Source organism: Triturus cristatus, chromosome 3_2 (assembly GCF_964204655.1).
Source record: "Triturus cristatus chromosome 3_2, aTriCri1.1, whole genome shotgun sequence".
In the NCBI taxonomy this organism is placed as follows: domain Eukaryota; kingdom Metazoa; phylum Chordata; class Amphibia; order Caudata; family Salamandridae; genus Triturus; species Triturus cristatus.
The window spans coordinates 785570685-785586078 of NC_140584.1; the positions used below are offsets into that span (position 1 = coordinate 785570685).

Below are 15394 nucleotides of genomic sequence, written 5' to 3' on the forward strand. Positions count from 1 at the left end.
TCCTGATAACATGACCTAGGTTTTGCGCTGGGTTCTTCAGAGTTATGTCATCTACGTAAATAGAAAAGTCAGATCACGAGAGCAGTCCCCCATTTGCATGCAACTGTCGAATAGGGCACACTGGGGTTTTTGAGGTCAGTGCATATAACAGAGGAGACAAGGCACATTCCTGGCAGGTACCACTGCCTATGGCTATGGCGTTCAAGACAAGGCTGTTTAACTGTACCCTGGTGGATGGATTTGTATAAAGCAGGCGTATCCATGCCATAAAGGTTGCTTTAATCCTCAGTCTCGACAGCACCACAAACAAAAAATCCCCACTCCAGGGAGTCAATCATTTAGGCCTAAGATTTTCCAGGTCAGCAATTTGATAGATAATTTCTTATCACTCAACTGAGCTTGAATGCAATATATGGAGTCTGCCATGTTGTTAGTCGCCCCTCCCCGCAAAGGTCTATTGCTGGCTATGGCGAATAAGGATCTTGGTGCAGCCAATTAAGTGACCATGTGTGCGCCAAGTCTGGTATAAACATTCCCAAACCCCCATCCACACCAGCCCCCCAAACGTGCCAGTGAAATACATCCCAGTAAACAAACAAGTATCAGTTACAAAGTGAGAACTAATAACAAAAGCGATTAGAATGCAACTTGAGTGTATACAAGGGGATTACTCCGGGGTAGGTCTGAGAACCGGTGTGCTAACACCCTTGAGACAGAGAGGTGTCCACCAGGAAAACCGGATCAGTATATTTTAGTGCAATGACGATAAATATAATTGCACAATAACTCACATCCCAATCATTTTTGCTTAGCAAAAAAGGCCACTTTATTAAGACAGGTTTGTACCATCAATTTATTAACATTTACATAACTTATTGTGAAAATCCCAGCCTACCTAATATAATAAATCTCTATCAATTCACCCCTCCATTAAAATTCCCAACCTGGTGACAACATTGCATCTACTAAAGCCCCCTAACTAAAGCTCTTCCAACTCTCCTTTCTGCCTTCACTCACCGCCTTTTCCTTTCATTCCTCAATATTTCTCAATCACACCCCAGCAAGTATCCCCAAGCAAACTTACCTAGCGTGGTTCAAAGCCCCAGATATTCCTCTTCCCTCCCCTCCAAGGGATGGATACACCGACTCCAGACTCTCCACCCCCCAAAAATTCCACCATGCAGGAAAACCCATAGTGTTTTCCATCCCAATCCTGTCCACATTTGGTCGCTACCAGCCTTATATCCAATGTTTCGTACACCACATTTTTTCTTTCCACAATTTCTCAAACATTTGAATCATTTCGAGCATATAATATGCTTGCCCAACTTTTGCTAAGTGTACTCTGTCTGACCTATACATATGTTTATCAATTCCCTTTATGTTTGTATGAGACAATACTTCAACTCCGATGGTTGCACAAAAATACCCCCTCACGGCCCAGTTTAATTTTTTTCGCACTTGGTCTATGGCTGTATGTTTTTTTGCCCTTCTCTAATGCATTCTGGAAATGAATTAAGTCCATATGATGCATGCAACTACCCACTTATTTTTTATCACTGTTAAATCCACTTTAATGTTTTTAATCAATATTAGGCCAGACAGTTGCACCAAATCATTTTCGCCTAAATGGATCACTAACATATCTGGGCACCCTCAGCAGAAAAAAGTTCTGCTAACACTAGAAGTAGACTGCCCTAATACATTCTGTTTTTTCTCCTCCATACCACCTCATGTCTGTTTCTAGGAAGTCCAAGAGATTGTCCATAAATCTGTTGGTCTACATGCAACGCTGCCCATCTTATGAATGAATGGTCCACAATCCATGTTCTCATCTTAACTGAATATGGACCTTGCACACAATCTGAAGTAAAAGAAAATTGAAATTAGAAAAATTATGCTATCTACTATAAATGTTTGTTTCCTCAAATTACTCCTGCAACATTTTGATTTCCATCTTCCAATCCTTTTGATTTTCGCCCATGTCCAGCACATTCTTGCAGCTGCAGTTGCCGCCCCTATGAGAAATGAGTGTGTTACATATTTTTCAGGGGCTTGCCTAGTTGCCTAAATGTCATTTTAATACAGCCAATAAATTGGCGATCGTAATTCTTGCTTCATTCTCAGGGCAAAATATCTCCTTAGCCATAAGACTGAATCAGTTTTGATAGTCACTCTCCATTCTTCAACTGGGCATACATCTACGACTCCACTCTTGTTCAATCAAGCCCATTATCCTTTACATATTTGATCAGTCTTGGAGACCCTCAACCAGGTCCTTAATCTATTTGATTCTAATACTATCCGAATTCTTTTTATATCTGGATGCCCTTTCAAACCTAGCAGCTCTGAAGCTCTAAATTCACCAAAGGAGATCCATAAAATGCATAACCTAAAAATGATGACTTCAAATTCATCATAACAGCAAACAGATAACTTTATTAACAATTTGTCTAGTAAATCAATTGTCGGAGGCTCCATTAATGCCTTTTTACCTTGTTGCTCTTTACTCAGACCTTTTAGGGATTTTCTCACAAAGCAACCTTGTACCGGGTCATGTCCCCACCATAATGTGCCATAAACTAACATCTCTTCTAATTTTCCTGATATTGTGGTGTGTGACAGACTTTAATCTATCAAAAACATTTCAAATTTCATAGTTGCTTTTTAATTTTCAACTGTATCATTTCTTTTCAAACAACCTATGCTTGCTGTTAGACCTGGCATCCTTAAGATGGTCTTTCCCCAAACGTTTTGCATTTCACCTGCATTTTACTGTATCTTTTTGTTGGCCTTCGGACTCTGAGCACTTTACCACTGCTAATCAGTGCTAAAGTGCTTGTGCTTCTTCACTGAACATGTGTATTATTGGTGTATACCTGATTGACATATTTAATTTGCTTGTAAGTCCCTTGTAAAGTGGTATGCCATATACCCATGGCCTGTAATTTAAATGCTACTAGTGGGCTGCAGCACTGACTGCACCACCCACAGAAGTAGACTTTCAAACCTGTCTCAGGCCTGGCACTGAAGTGTTGTGTGGGCAGTTTACTGCCAGGACTAGGCATTTATAACAACTTGCTAATACCTAAAACTCCCCTTTCATTACATATAAGTTACCGGTAAGGTAGGTCCTAGGAACCCATGATCTCAGGGTGCTATGTAAGTAAAAGGTAGTACTTGTACTGTTGTGTTTTGCATGTCCTGGTAGTAACAAACAGCTAAATTCGTTTTTTACTACTGTGAGGCCTATCCCTCTCATAGGTTAGCATTGGTAATTCCCTTATACCCTTCTAAGTGGTAATTTCTTTTTTTTCCAATTTTTTTTTCATTGAACAAATGCTCAGCTATAGGTACACAGAAACGTCAGGTTATGTTAGTTAAGGTTGGCAGGTTCATCACTTATGGTTAAAACAGTCTTTCCAGGACAACACAGTATCAAGGATCCCAAGCCCAATGATATATTATTGCAGTTAAGAGATCATTCGTATCCTCCCTTCCCCCAACACTGCTCACTATTGTGGTGCTTTCAAATCCCTCTATATTCCACCCACTTACCCCACACCTTGCCCCACTTCCTCGGGCACCCTCATGCAACTGTCAGTATTGATCCGATCCAGTCGGTGGAGCATCGTCCTGGTGGTGTATGATCTTTGTAAGATTCAAAGTTGTATAAGGTGAAACCATGCTATCGTGGCTTCCTCCCGGGGGCACTGTATTGCCTCCGCCCAGATGTCATCTTCCAGGATACTGATCTCTGTCTTCCAAGCCTTCTGGAGTGCCTCCAAGGGATCAGGGGTGTTATTCATTATCTTTTTATATAGAAGGGTTGTGGCCTTTTCTGGGATTGGGTCTAACAGCACCCTGTTCTCGAGCGGTGCGTATTTAGGTAACTGATCGCCCATTGGAATGTGGGTCTTTAGTGCATGTTTTAGTTGCAAGTATCTGAACCGTTCCGAATCTGGCATTTGGTATTCCGTCTGTAGGTCGGCGAATTCCTCCATCGCTGTCCTCTCCGAAGATGTCTCATAAGTAGCGCAGGGGCGGAAACCCTGCAGTCCACCCACCTCTCATTGGAGGTGGCTGTCCCACAGGGGAGTCCGTTCTATCAGTCTGCCCTCCCAGCCCAAGAATTTAGTCGCCTCCCTCCATATTCGTACTGTCATTTGTGTATGTGTTGGTAAGCTGCTTTCCGTCTTTCTACAATGTAGTGCCTCAGGGTACCTCCTGCGGCCCATTGAATAATTGTCAACCCTATAGGCAGGCTCCTCTCTCCCTGCAAACACCAAGCAGTAAAGTGTATTCAACTGTGATGCTCAGTAGTATTTCTGAATATCGGCAATTGCCAGTCCTCCCTCGAACACTCCCTTCTGTAGCTTGTGGAGGGCTATCCTGGAGCATACCCTGTCCCATAAGAGCTGTCGTATTTCAGTGTCAATCTTATGGGAAAAAAATCCAACGGTATCTTACATGGGGTGTTCTGGAGGACATATAGGAGGCGCGGAAGCGCCATCATTTTAAAGAGGGCCGCTCTTTCCAGCAGTGAGATTGGTAGCGTTCTCGAATATTAGACTCCCTACATAGCCTGTGTAGGTGGGGGAATAAATTGCCTTCCAGAAATTCGGCATTGGACCGAGAGACTGTGATGCCCAGTTATTTAAACATGTGCATGACCAAGAGGGCCCCCCCACAGGATGGCAGGGTCGGAGTGGCTCCGCCCAACGTAAACACAATGGACTTATCCCAATTTTTCCGATAGCCGGAGTAACTGCCGAACAATTGGAATATATGAAGTATGAGATTGATTGAGGACTGGGGGTTCGTGACATATAATAGTATGTTATCGAAATACAACAATATTTTTTCCTCCCAGTAACCCCCCACACAGAAATTCCTCTTATCAGTGGGTCTCCACATGCCCACGCCGCCAGGGGCTCTAACGCGATAGCGATGAGCTTGGGAGAAAGTGGGCATGCCTGTCTTGTACTCTTGTACCGGCCTGGACACCACCCCGTTCACTCATACTCTGTCCAGTGGGTTTGTGTGGGGGAACAGAACCCAAGCACAGAACCTAGGACCAAAACCGAAGCGAAGCGGACAGGTATGGCCACTCGATGCAAGTGAACGCCATGCGGGTGTCTAACGACAGGAGCACTGCATCCTGGTCCGGTCTACTCTTGGTAATGTCCAAAACCCCAAACAGGTGCCGCAAATTAAGCCTGGTACTTCTGTGGGGAATAAAGCTTGATTGATCAGGGTGAATTCTAGATGTTATCACTCCGTTGAGTCTGGTCGCAATTACATTGGCCAGCACCTTTCCTTCCATAATTAATAGTGAGATTGGCCTGTAAGAAGAACAATCTGCCAGAGGTTTGCCCTGCTTTGGGATGACCACCACCATAGCTAGTTGCTGGTCTGCCGGGAAACTACCCTCTTCCAACTCCTCCTGAAACATATTAAGCATATGTGGAGCCACATATGCTACTCCCTTCTAGAATTCAGTCGGCAGACTGTTAGGCCCAGCTGCCTTGCCCGACTGTAGGGCTCTAAATGCAACCACTTATTTCCTCTATGATGACATCCTTGTCAATCTCCTCCCGATCCTCCAATGATAATGTGGGAAAGCTAGCGTCTTGGAGGAGTTCAGCGCAATCTGCCCCCGACTTATTCGATGTGGACGTATATAGTTGTTCATAAGGCACTGATCTCTAACACCCAGTTCCTCTCTCTATCTCTTTGTTCATGCCATTAGTTTATTAGCCCTGTCACCCATTTCATAGATTCTCCTCTGAGTTGCCCAGGCGTGCGCCCTGGCATTCCCTTTCACATTATCACGCATCTCCTGTTGTTTAAGACGGATTTGATGACTGATCTGTGTGTCTGACACCCCGGATTGCCTGGCAATAGTTTCTAACCGGGTGATTTTCCTCTCTAGAGCTTCATATTGAATCCTCTGCTCTTTCCTTTTTCTTCCTGCCAAGGCCTGAGCATATCGTCTTATTATGCTTTTGTAGGCCTCCCACAGCACGCAAGCCAAGGCCACTGTTCCCACATATTCTCAGAAGTATTGCTCCATTCTTTCTCTTCACTTCTCCCTGACCAGTTTGTCCTTAAAGAGCTTGTTTCCGGTTCAGGAAAGACCTGGCTTGGTAGTTTGGGCTGGACTGTTCCCATGAGGCACAGGTTCAAGACTGATTTGCATATAGCAGGGTCTGAACTGAGGTGGCAAAGTGAGCTAAAGAATGATGATGGATTCAACCCAGATCTGTGACTGGGGGTGAGTGTCTGAAAAGTTTCAGCGCTCCATCCATCATCTCCTTGTGTTTGCTTTGTTCGCCCTAACTTGGCAGGGTTTGCCCAGACGTGGGTCCCTTGCTCACTTTGCCACTGGATTCAAGCTGGTATGGCTAATGAAGGGTGTTACCCAGAAACCGGTCTCAGGATGCTTGTTTCCGGTTCAGGGAAGACCTGGCCTGGCAGTTCGGGCTGGACTGTTCCCATGAGGCACAGGGTCAAGATTGATTTGCATATAGCTGGGTCTGAACTAAGGTGGCGAAGTGAGCTAAAGAATGATGATTAACGTGCGTAATGGCCAATACAAAAATGGGCCTGCGATCCTCCCTGCTTTTAATTTTTTATTTAATTTGGGTTGTAATACATTGTGCAATTCCTCTACTGACCTCAAATTGTCTGCCCATCTTTTCAATCTAGGCTCTTGGTACCCTAATCTAAAACCTCGTTCAAATCACCAAAACAATTTTACTGCTGCCCCTTTGTCCAGGTAACACTGTATCCATTTTTCTAAAACTTGTTTTTTAATTAGGGTTGTGAGCCTTTCCATGTAAAGTGTAACTGCTGTCCTCTTCCTGTATGCATTCTCTCTTGCTTTCCATATCTGGATGCTGAAAAACACTAAGGGCCTCATGTAGGAAGCCAAATACCGGTCGGTAACGGCCGATTTTCGATAATTATACCGTTACCGACCGGTATTTTGGCTTTTGAGATGTAGGGGGAGAATTTCATGATTCAGTATTTACCAAATCGGTAAAATTACAGAATCGGTAATATTACCGATTCGGTAAATACCGAATCATGAAATGAGATGTAGGGGGAGTGTGTGGTGGGTGTGGGGATTCGTTATTTACCACCAACTAAAGGTTGGTGGTAAATGACGAATAGGTGAAAAAAAGCATTTTTGTGCACGTTTAAGTGTGCAATGTGGCAGACATACATGCCCTTAGGGCATGTATGTGCGCCACATGTGCACACATGGCCGAATCAGGGGTGCAACAGGGTGTCAATGTGACACCCTGCCACCCTTGCATGTGCTCCCCCATTACCGAATCGGTATTTACCGATTCGGTAATGAGGCATACCTTCCCATCAATGGGAAGGTATGCCTCATTACCGAATCGGTAAATACCGATTCGGTAATTACCGAATTTTTCCGATTCGGTAATATTTACCGACTCATTACCTACATTGCATTTACCACTTCATAAATACCGAATCGGTATGATTCGGTATTTATGAAGTGGTAAATGCCAGCCCACCTACATAAGGCCCTAAGTGAGGGGATGTTGTCTGCCAAATTGTGAGTGTTCATGTTTGTAATGACAAAATTGCCTGGTACAGAAACCTTTATTGAAACCCCACCATGCTGTTTGTGCTGCTGGCTTCTCCCTGCCATACCACCACGTCCCATATTGGAGGGGATGATACTGAAAGGACCAGTAAGTCACTGTAAACCATTGGGCGGAGCAATAGCCCTTTTGGTGGAGTTTGGTCGCCTGTCCGGGCTTAAGGTCAACTGGGGCAAGACATGCTTGTTCCCGTTGTCGCAGGGAGGTCGGACCCCGCGGGCGTTGGGACAGATCCGGTGGGAAGGCAGCTGCTTACGATACTTGGGGGTTAACATTTACCATACCCAGACTGATTTGTTGGAGGGGAATGTTGGCAGGGCCCTTCGCGGCTTGCGGAGTAGCATGGGGTTTTGGAGCACGCTCCCACTCTCGTGTGCCGGGAGGGTGGCTCTGTTGAAAATGGTGGCGTTGCCACGCCTCCTTTACTTTTTTTGCACCCTTCCTATATGGATCCCGGCGTCGTTTTTCGCGCGGCTACGAGCACTGTCTACGGGCTTCATTTGGGGCTCGGGAAGGCGGCGGGTGGCGCTGACCACGTTGCGGCGGCCGAGAGCGGAGGGGGGCCTGGCAGCCCCGGATTTTGAGTGGAACTACTTGGCGGCCCAGCTCCAATGGCTTACGCAGGCAGTGGCCAGGGAGTATAGAGGCCCGGAGGGCCCACTGGACAGGCTGATTCCGCGGCATGTGCTGGCCTTTATAGTCCTCCACCAGCGGTTAGACCTGACCCAGCTTACCCTGGAGGAACGTACCCTCCGGCTGTGCTGGAACAGGTGTCAGAGGAGGGCTGCCATAGTCCACCCCTATGCCCCGGAGATCCCCCTGGGGATGTGTATGGCGCTCCCGCATGGGGGAGATTGGTCTGGGCTAGCTGTTTGGGAGGAGCTGGGCGTGCAGATGGTAGGGGACTTATTCAGAGAGGGAGTGCTGTTACCCTTCCAGGACTAATAACCAAAAAGGGGAGGGTCCGAGGGAAAATTTAAAGACCAAGACAGACTCAATCCCCCATCCAATATACTAATACAACAAAGGAATCTGTCAGTCTGAAAAACAAGGGCACAGTCGCTAGGAAGTTTAGAATAAGCGAAGAGTTTGAAAAGGGAGCCTCAGAGTGCTGTAGGATTCATTAGGATTTCCATCAAAAACCAGTGATTGGTGTATATCATCATCTGGATATCCACTCCTTCCCACCACTGTGATTCACTCCATCTTGGAGTTTCATTCGTGGTTAGTTAGTAACCGGAGCACATTTTTATGAGGCCCATGGAAAGGGTAGGAGAGAAGGGGAGAAGGACAGCCAAGCCACTAGTCAGGGCAAGGTATGATATATATACCAAAAAATGATATATAAGTGGTGCAGTGCAGTAAGGTGAAATGTTAAAAAAGGATAAGGAGGAAAAAAGAAAGTTTATTGAAAAAATATTCCTGCCAGTCCTTAACTAAAAATGGTGCAGAAACAGCTTCTAACAAATAGGCTGTTTGACAATAGGGTCGACATGTTTCAGCCTGCTTGCCTGGAGGGTCAAATGGCTTTCGTCAGGACCTTCATTTTATTATCGCTACTGCAGCAAAAGTGAGTGGGAAAATTATAAATTGTGAGACAGTGTTAAAAAATACAACCTTATTATGGTGTACAACTTCTTCGTATTGTCAGTGTGTTTATGAACATCTGTGGAAATACGAAAAGAGAATCACAAAAACAACACAGTCAGTGAAACTATCTGACAAATTTTCGCTTGAAACGCTGTGCCTTAATCTCAAGTGCTTACCTGATCAGCACGAGAAGTGAGCCTCACCTCACCCGGTAAAGACTCAGGGTAGAAGGAGGCCCCGCCCTACAAAATTGAATAAGATGTGGGGAAAATTCAGTACAATGAACCATGAGATACGATGGTTCAAAATCTATAATTTGAGACATTCTTCTGAAAGTCCGTTGTATGCTCAGCTTTGAACGCTGAGGTGACTTCACTCAAGAAAACAGAACCACAACTAAAATGATAGACTATGCAGACGCGCAAAAACTAGGGCACCGGTGGAACACGCAGTGCTCAATTGCGCCGCATCTGTTACAAAGAATAAGAGTTTCAAAGTTTTGAACTCTAGATCGCTCACCTCTCCGTCGGTACCTCGATGTGGAATCTGAGCCGTTTGGGAGGTAACCGGCAGCACAGGTGAGAGGTGTTAAAAAGCATGCCCTTTGGTTAAGCGACGACCTGATTCGTCAACACTGGGCCAATGGGTTACTGTGTTTGATTTGGTATGGTCTCTGATTGGGCCCTGGAAAAGCCCGAGGTCACGCGGGATTTCGAGAAAAACTACAAAGTGATGTCAGCGTGTCAGGAAGGTGTAGTTCCAATGAGGTCGAGGAAAACTCGAGGTCACGCGAGACTAGAGAATGACTACTGAATGACATCAGCGTGTAAGGAAGGTGTAGTTCCATGTATCTGATAAAGCTTTATCAATCAGTGGGACGCAAACATACTTTCATATGAAGGATAGAAGGGGTTTAGCAATTAGTGCATATCTAGATGAGGTAGTCCCAATCTTTGATCACTATCTCTGGATGAACCTAGATCAGTGGAGAGTTATAATGAGCTCCACGGAATATCATCGTTCAATCCTGTTTGAAAAGTACCAATTTTAAACACCCAGCGTTGTTCCTTTAAAAACAAGAAGCGAGATGTGTCACTTACATGTGATGGAATAAAGGGTTTCTCTAAGACTGTCCACCAAAAATCATTGGCTTGGTGCTTCACTTCATGGAAGTGGCGTGTCAGTCTCGTATTGGTCTTGTTGCAGCGAAAGGTGCTCTTGTGTTCTAGCATTCGCTGTCTGACTTTCCGAGTGGTCATCCCTATATACCGGAGTTTACAGGGGCATTCAATCATATAGATTAAATCTTCACTGTTGCAGTTGGTAAAAGATCTTTGCTCCCATGGTTTGTTTGTGCCTATGTCTAACGTTGTGGAATGGCTAGTCTGCGGGCATATTGAACACGTCCCACATGGGTGGTGTCCTTGTACTGCGGGTAGGTCCCATAGAGTCCCAATGGGACGTGGTCTTGCTTCACGAGGTCGTGTATGAACCACTTTGTCTCTAAGGTTGCTTCCTCGTTTGAGAGAGAACAAAGGCAGAGGTATTTTCTCTTTGCATGAGTTCAGAATGCGCCAATGCTTCTTCACACTCTTTTGAATTCCATTAGTGAGCGTGCTGAATGTGTGGACGAAGGTGAGCCGCTCCAGTGGTGGTTTTGCAATAGGTGGCTCTATTAGTGCTTCTCTGTTGTTATTGGAGGCGCGTTTAAACGCTTTCTTGATCAGGGATCTCGGATATTGTTTAACAATAAGTTGTTCAGTGAGATTCTTTGCATGCACCTGGTATTTTTCCGATGTGGAACAGTTGCGTCTTACACGCAAAAACTGTCCGTAAGGAAGATTGTCTCTCAATGATTTTGGATGTTGACTATCATATCTCAAGAGAGAGTTACGGGACATTGGTTTCTTATACAGTTCACTTTCAAGGCCAGTTATAGTGCTGAAGATAGAGAGATCAAGAAAGGCTAATCTCTCTTTGTGAGCTTCCACTGTGAACCTCAAAAAGTTGTTTCTGGTGTTCAACCAATCTAGGAAGGGTGATACTGACGACAAATCCCCGCGCCAGATTACCAGGATGTCGTCAATATAGCGCTTCCATAGTCGGATCGAGTCACTGAAAGGGTTGTCATCGTTGAGCACATGTGTTTGTTCGAATGAATGCACATAGAGATTGGCTAAGCTAGGAGCAAAAATGCTCCCCATGCTGGTCCCGGAGACCTGCAGGTAAATGGTGTCTTCAAATTTGAAAAAATTTTCTTTCATAGCCAAATGTGCAAGGGTCATGATGAAATGAACGGGAGTGATGGTATCCAGATCTGCATTGTTCAGGATGGAAAAGATGGTTTCAAGGGTCTCATCCTGAGGAATAGAGGTATATAATGATTCCACATCAAATGATACTAGAATGTCTCTATCGGGATCAAAGTCAACTGTGGGCAAAAGACGTAGAATATCTTTCGTGTCCTGCAGGTAAGTAGGCATCTCTCTTACTAGAGGTCTTAAGAAGTGATCAACAAAGGTAGATAGAGGTTCTAGTAGTGATCCTTGTCCTGATATAATAGGTCTCCCTGGTGGGGGCCGTTGGGCCTTATGGACTTTGGGAAGGGTGTAAAAGTAAGGCATCACAGGATGGGGGGTATTGAGAAACGATGCTTCCTGTGAAGTGATCCATCCATTAGATGATGCTTCCTCTATTGCTTCAGTGATAATTTTCTGAATCCTCTTGGTAGGATCTTGTTGAAGAGGTTTGTAAAATCTTCCATCCGCCAGTTGTCTGAGGCACTCTTGGCGATATATTTCAATATCTTGGATGACCACTGCTCCGCCTTTGTCGGCTGGCTTTATTATGATGGTTCGGTCTTCCATAAGGGCTTTCAAGGCCAAGCGTTCTTTCTTAGGTAGATTGCAGTAGTGATCTGATCTTGTTTTGTTCTTACATAAGGTGGTGATTTCCTCGGTTACCGCTTGTTCAAAGGATAACACCTGCGGTGGTACCTCATGTAGAGGGGGATTAAAGGTGGATTTGTTTTTCAGGCCGGTGTTAAGTTCACTCGAAGTACCTTGGGTCGTCTCTTTGTTCTTAAAGAAATAGTGTAGCCTGATTTTGCGAAAAAATTTTGCCAGGTCACATCGTACTTCAAAATCATCTCCATGAGTGGTGGTCACAAAGCCAAGGCCTTTGTTGAGTATCGATGTCTCATCAGCTGTCAAGATCTTGTTGCTCAGGTTCAGTACTAGATCGTCTCGGTACTCGTTCCTGGTTGTGGTTGTCCTCTCTTGGTTTGGCTGCGGGTGTTCATTTGTTGGGGCACTTGTGGGGGCAGGTTCCAATGCACCTGTGGTTGCTGACCTCTTCTTTTTGCCCTGGGCCTCCCTCGGCCCGACCCTAAAAAAGGCTGGAAATTAGGGTCCTGCTGGTGTATTGAGAATTGGTTTGGTTGGAAAGGCTGGAAAGCCTGGGGTGGTGGGGGATATCCCCACGGTGTCGGAGGCCACCATTGTTGGAAATTCGGAGTATATTGTCCTCTCCAGTTTCTTCTATTCCCTCGACCTCTGTATTGTGGTTTGTTGGGTTGTGGACCTCCATTCTCATACTCGTAGTTGTCATCATCCGAACTGCTCCCTGAGTAATTGGACCCATATCTGCGCCCTTTGTTGTTGAACTCGGGTGCTACGTAGGAATCGCTGGTGTAAGGATATATCACCTCGTGTTTAAATTTGGCAAGGTCTTTTTTGAATTTTTCTATTTTGGAGACCAGTATAGCGTCTTTTAAATCTTTATTACTTTTATTGGCTTCATCCTGGTTCTTTTTGAAAATTGTAGCAGTGACTGTGACTTTGATTTGGGCTTCCAAAGTCTGTATCTCTAGGAGGATGGTGTCTGCAATGCGTTTAGATGTACTGATGATCAAAATGAGCCAATCACGCGTGCAGCGCCACGCTATGAGGGACCAATCTTTTAGAAATCTTTTATCTTGCAAAAATAAACGAGGTGCGTTGGTAACTATTAGGCCTGTGGGGGCACAGTTGCCTCGTAAGTATTCAGCCATAATCGCACCGTGTATTGTTGTGCGTGTGTGTGATTTCTTTAATGTAATTATCTTACTCCAATCATCAATATTGGTGCCTGGTAAGGTAAATGTAGTGTCTAATATACTAGGTGTACTGTCTAATATAGATTGGAGAGTGGAGTCATCATAGGATAAACCACTAAATTCTGCCATCATACAGAGAATGAGTTATATGTTTTGTTAAAAAGAGGAAGTCACCAGCAGAACAAACAGTGCAATTACTTGTATGGTGGTGAACTGTCAGTTCAACAAACCATCAAGTATGGGTTAAAAACGGGACCCGCAGCCATCAGCTGCACAGTAATAATAACCAAAAAGGGGAGGGTCCGAGGGAAAATTTAAAGACCAAGACAGACTCAATCCCCCATCCAATATACTAATACAACAAAGGAATCTGTCAGTCTGAAAAACAAGGGCACAGTCGCTAGGAAGTTTAGACTTGCAGGACTCTTATGGGCTCCCGCGGGGCGACTTTCTGCTCCATGCGGCCCTTGTGGTGAGCCTCCAGAAACATTGGAATATGGGGCTTTCGGTTGCCAATATGTAGTGATTGCGGCGGGGACGACTAAGGCCATTACTTGCCTCTACCGCCGCCTGTCGATGGAGGGCTTGCACCCGCTGAACGCCCTGAGGGAGAAGTGGGAAACGGACCTTGAGAAAGCGATCCCCGAGTCCACGTGGTCCACGCTGGTGCGGAGGGCCTGGAAGGGAACGAGGAATGCCCGGTTTCAGTTAGTCCAGTTTTTTACGTTACACAGGGCGTATCTGACGCCGGCCAAGATCTTGCAATATTTCGGGGGGGTACACTCTCAGTGTCCGCGGTGTGGGGAAGAGAGGGCGGACTTTCGACACATGTTTTGGTCCTGTACGCAGTTGGGCGCCTATTGGGTTGATGTTGTGGATTGTTTGAACCAGGTGACGGACCGCTCCATAGCCCCGGAAATGGGGGCTTGTTTGTTGCTTTGGTTTCCCCACACCCGCCGTACGAAGGTCACTAGCAAGTTTTATGATCTGGGGTTGATAATGGCCAAGAGGGAACTGACTATGCACTGGAAATCCCGGGGGGGGCCTAGCTTCTTGCGGTGGAGGGCGACATTTGCGCGATGGGCGGGGGCTGAGGGTACGCTCCGGGTGCAATTGGCCCTTCGGAGGGACGATGAGAAGGCACTAGCGACGGCCCGAGCATGGGAAGCGTTGGTGGTGGAACTTCAGGGTGTGATGTCTGATGCTGGGGAAGGGGAGAGCACATCTGATAGGCAGGAGGTAGCGGGGAGCGGGGAGTAGAAGGGGAATGGCGGTAGGCCCTGGACGCATACACCTTGGGTCGGCATGAGGGCAGGCTCTGTTTGCTTAGGGAGAGGTTGGGCTCCCGTACATAATTTATTAGGGAGGAGGGGCACTTCAGAAGAGGGGTAGGTGACGGGGGAACACTGACATGGGGTGGGGGAGGGGGGGGGAAGGGGACTGTGTGGGAAGAATGTTCCTTCTCCTGGATACTTGGTAGTGATGATAAATGTGCGGTACTCCTTGGACGGGTGGAGGTAGGGGGATGGGTGTTGCAGTTGTTGATTTGGAAAACAATAAAAAACGTTTAAAAAAAAAAAAAAAAAAAAGTCACTGTAAACCATTGGCTGCGTGTGGTTGCTGGTGGTTGCATGTATGACATCCATTGTAGCCATAACTCAGAATCAATATTTCCCCATGGCTTATCATTATTTAAACTGAGACTTTCCTGGAACTCCTCATCGCAGCTCAACCAGGCATATCCTCCAAAATACATTTGGGCATTCCTTGTAATGTCCATATGTTTGTAAATTACTACCCCTCTGTCAGTGTGTTTTTCACAATAAACGCTTGCGTAAATTAAAACGGCAGTTTTAAAACTGGAAGGCACATGAAGAACCAGTGCCAGATAGTGGTTATTCATGTGCCTTCCAGCCACAAAACCTACCTATTTAATCTTACACTAAACTCCACCCCTTCTTTCGCTTAACCTATCCTGTCTATTGGCTGGTGCCATTTGCGTGAAGTCATCCAGGAGGAGACTTGTTGTAGCCTCGCTTTTTCTAGGTCCCTACAGTCGGGGGTG

At 45.7% G+C, this 15394-nt stretch overlaps 1 protein-coding gene across 2 annotated transcripts in view; it reads right to left on the bottom strand.

Moving 5' to 3' along the window:
• Positions 1-1186: 1186 nt before the first annotated feature.
• LOC146858136 (uncharacterized) overlaps positions 1187-15394 on the bottom strand; it is a 250260-nt gene continuing 236052 nt past the window's right edge. For both annotated transcript variants that reach the window (XM_085646896.1, XM_085646895.1), the window contains exon 4: positions 1187-2018. In XM_085646896.1, coding sequence (XP_085503022.1) covers positions 1931-2018 — 88 coding nt within the window. In that variant the 3' untranslated portion in view covers positions 1187-1930. The remainder of the gene's footprint in view (positions 2019-15394) is intronic.